The 3,502-nt window shown below is 49.9% G+C and overlaps 1 protein-coding gene across 1 annotated transcript in view; it reads left to right on the top strand.

The window, feature by feature from the left end:
* The first annotated feature begins 637 nt into the window (after positions 1–637).
* Positions 638–3,502, top strand: part of ZBTB7C (zinc finger and BTB domain containing 7C) — a 19,146-nt gene continuing 16,281 nt past the window's right edge. Inside the window, exon 1 of the mRNA XM_015420993.1 lies at positions 638–1,800. Coding sequence (XP_015276479.1) covers positions 641–1,800 — 1,160 coding nt within the window. The 5' untranslated portion in view covers positions 638–640. The remainder of the gene's footprint in view (positions 1,801–3,502) is intronic.

Raw genomic sequence — 3,502 nt, forward strand, 5'->3', positions numbered from 1 at the left:
TTCTATTGGTCAATTTCCCACTCGAAGCCTTGTGGCCGCATTTTGAACCGTGGCTTCGCCCGATTTTCCCCGCGGTTTCGTGATCCTCAAAAAACAGGATCATGAAACTGCGGGGAAAATCGGGCAAAGCCGCGGGTCAAAATGAGGCCGCACGGCTTTGAGTGGGAAATTGACCAATAGAAGCGGGGCAAAGGGAGGCGTGACCACGGCGCAGCTCTTGTGTGAAATCAGTCCTACTGTGGGAAATTTCACATAACGCACAGTTTTTAAAACATCAGCTCAGGGAATTTCACTACTACGGAAATGGTCTGATATTCAGAACAGAGGACTGTGTTCTAGGCTGCTTACTCTGTCTGTCTGTCTGTCTGTCTGTCTGTCTCTCTCTCTCTCTCATTGGGATTACTTGTACTGATTTTATTGTTCTGTGAAGATCTGACGTTGCATCTGTAGGCCACCCTGGGTCTCTGGACAAAGGCAGGTTATAATTATTTTAATAAATATGCGTTTACAAAGATCTCCCCCCCCCTTACAAAGTATCTTAACATTTTACATAGCCTCAGTCTTCATGAATAAATACAGATGTTCTAATTCATTGTGGGTTTTCTTGTGTGTGTCTCGACCCAGGGCTCTACATGAGAATATGGCCAATGGCATTGAAGACCTGATTGGGATCCCGTTCCCAAACCACAGCAGCGAAGTCCTTTGCGGCTTGAACGAGCAACGGCACAATGGTCTCCTCTGTGACGTCATCCTCATTGTCCAGGACCAAGAGTACAGGACCCACAAGTCCGTCCTGGCGGCCTGCAGCCAATATTTTAAGAAACTCTTCACTACAGGCACTTTAGCAGACCAGCCCTATGTTTACGAGATTGACTTTGTCAAGCCTGAAGCACTTTCGGCAATCCTAGAGTTTGCCTACACCTCGACCCTCACCATCACCACCTCCAACCTCAAACACATCCTCAACGCGGCCAAGATGTTGGAGATCCAGTGCGTCATCAACGTTTGCCTCGAAATCATGGAGCCCATGGAGGAGGAGGAGGAGGAAGAGGAGAAGGAGGAGGAGGAGGAAGAAGAGGACGAGGAGGATGAGGAGGAAGAGGAGGAAGAAGCAGAAGACTTTGCGAGTCAGAACTTAACAGATATCCAGGACGTAAGCTGTCACCAAAGTCCTTCGAAATCTGACCTTAGCGAAGAAGTGTACACGGAAAGTCCAAGCGGGTTCCCCAACCGCTTTCCGAGCAACAGCACTAATGGCTCCTTGGGAGTAATAAGAGACTTCTCCATCGAGTCCCTGCTGAGGGAGAACCTCTACCCGAAAGCAGACATTCCGGAACGGAAACCGACTTTGTCCCCGTTTGCACCCGACCTCTTCCCTCACCTATGGAACGGAGAATTCGGCCCCTTTTCCCAAGTGGAAGAACAGCCGATCGACAACGGTCCCTTGGACCTGGTGATCAGGAAGAGGAAGATCAAGGAAGAAGAGAAAGAGGACCCGCCTCCGGCGCCGTTCCCCAACGACATCTTCAAGGACTTGTTTGCCACCAACCCAGCGGGTCACTTAGGGCACATAAAGGCCGAGAACGATTACAGCGCTTATCTCAACTTCCTCAGTGCGGCTCACTTTGGGGGAGTCTTCCCTCGGTGGCCGGAAGAAAGGAAGATCAAACCCAAGGCTTCGCAGCAGTGTCCCATTTGCAACAAGATCATCATGGGGGCGGGGAAGCTGCCGCGACACATGAGGACCCACACGGGAGAGAAGCCATACATGTGCAATATCTGTGAAGTCCGGTTTACCAGGTTTGCATGCGCTAAAAATGTACTCAGTGCTCTGGCACTGACCAATGTGTGTGTGTGTGTGTGTGTGTAATAGATAGATAGATAGATAGATAGATAGATAGATAGATAGATAGATAGACAGACAGACAGACAGACAGACAGACAGACAGACCAGTGTTCCCTCTAAGCTGAGTCAGTGTGAGCTAGCTCACAGTTCTTTAGCCTCCGGCTCACACATTTTTTTGTCTTAAGCTCAGGAAGGATGGCTCCAGAGCAAACTAATTTATGCAGTAGCCAAATGGCTCGCTCACAACTTTAAAGCTAGTCGCTCACAAAGTAGAGTTTTTGCTCACAAGACTCCACAGCTTAGAGGGAACATTGACAGACAGGTGCTAGATGCCCACATAACAATACAACAACAAATGTCAGCCCTTGCTGAACCCATGAAAGACGGGAAATCAGGAAGAGGGATGTGGTCAAGGTGGGAAATTAATTCAGCCATCAAAACACATGTCATTTTGAAAGGGGAAATGATGTATAAACTGTGACGAAATGTCCATCATTGTGAGGAAAACAGGGAGGGGCAAAAAAGGGGACCTACGAGTTCCACCACGGGGACCCCTTTGTGTAGACCAGGGGTCCCCAATGTGGTGCCCCGCTGCCCACCAACGCTTTTTTGGGGGCCCCACAACCGCTTTTAGAAAGTGGGTGGGGCCAGGTGGGGCTTTTGCCCAGCAGGGCTTCTGATTGGCTGTGCAGATGAAAAGGCGTCCTATTAAACAGAGCTTCTGCTTGAAATGTTGAGGAGTGACTGCTGACGTTACGTGTACCCTCACTTCCTGACATTTCGTAGTTGGCTCTGCCTTGGGTGGCAGCCATTTTGTGGCCGTGAAAAGTACTGGGACTGACGCAGTGATTTCAGCTCATACTTTTATTGTAAGTGAAGAACAAGACAAGCTCTACCGGCTCGCAGGCCGGCTTCTATTCCCAGGAAAACCCACACCCAAAACACACCCCACACCAGTGATAGGTTATTTACATTGTCAGGCTTACCATAGGTCCTCTTACCCAGAGCCGACCCTGCTTAGCTTCCAAGATCTGATGACATCAGGCTAGCCGAGGTCATCCAGGGCTAACGAATAGGGGGCATAATCCATTGGGTTGGTAAGCTTCGGTGAAAATGCACATTGCGCATCTCTCATCCGTTTAGTCAGAGCTGGCCAAGCAGGGCATTCCACTGAGTTACGCCTTGTGGATCCGTCCATCTCCTTTCCTCCTACCTTTAGTGGCTCCCCAAGACCTACCACCTGAGACAGCCGCTTCCTACCATCCCGGGGCAGGCTGCCTGTGACTTCAGAGCTTTAGTTCAGGAAATGAGCGGCCCGAGACCGCTGCCGTGCTTTTAAGAGTAGCGCCTGTTCTTTGCACGATGCAGGTCTTATTAAAGACTGAATCCTCTTCAGCTGCCTGGTGATTTTCTGTTTGTGCATGGTTGCGAACAGGGGTCATTCCGTAGAAAAAGAGGTGCAGGAGCTCATTAGCATAACGCATTAGCATAACCTATTTGCATATGCCACAACCCCTGACATCACCGGAAATGTGTCAGAAGGCAACGCCCACTGCTCAGGTTGGTGCCAGTTTGGTGTAGTGGTTAAGTGTGCGGACTCTAATCTGGGAGAACCGGGTTTGATTCCCCACTCCTCCACTTGCACCTGCTGATGTG

The sequence above is a fragment of the Gekko japonicus genome, unplaced genomic scaffold, assembly GCF_001447785.1.
Source record: "Gekko japonicus isolate JY-2015 unplaced genomic scaffold, Gekko_japonicus_V1.1 scaffold3565, whole genome shotgun sequence".
In the NCBI taxonomy this organism is placed as follows: Eukaryota; Metazoa; Chordata; class Lepidosauria; order Squamata; family Gekkonidae; genus Gekko; species Gekko japonicus.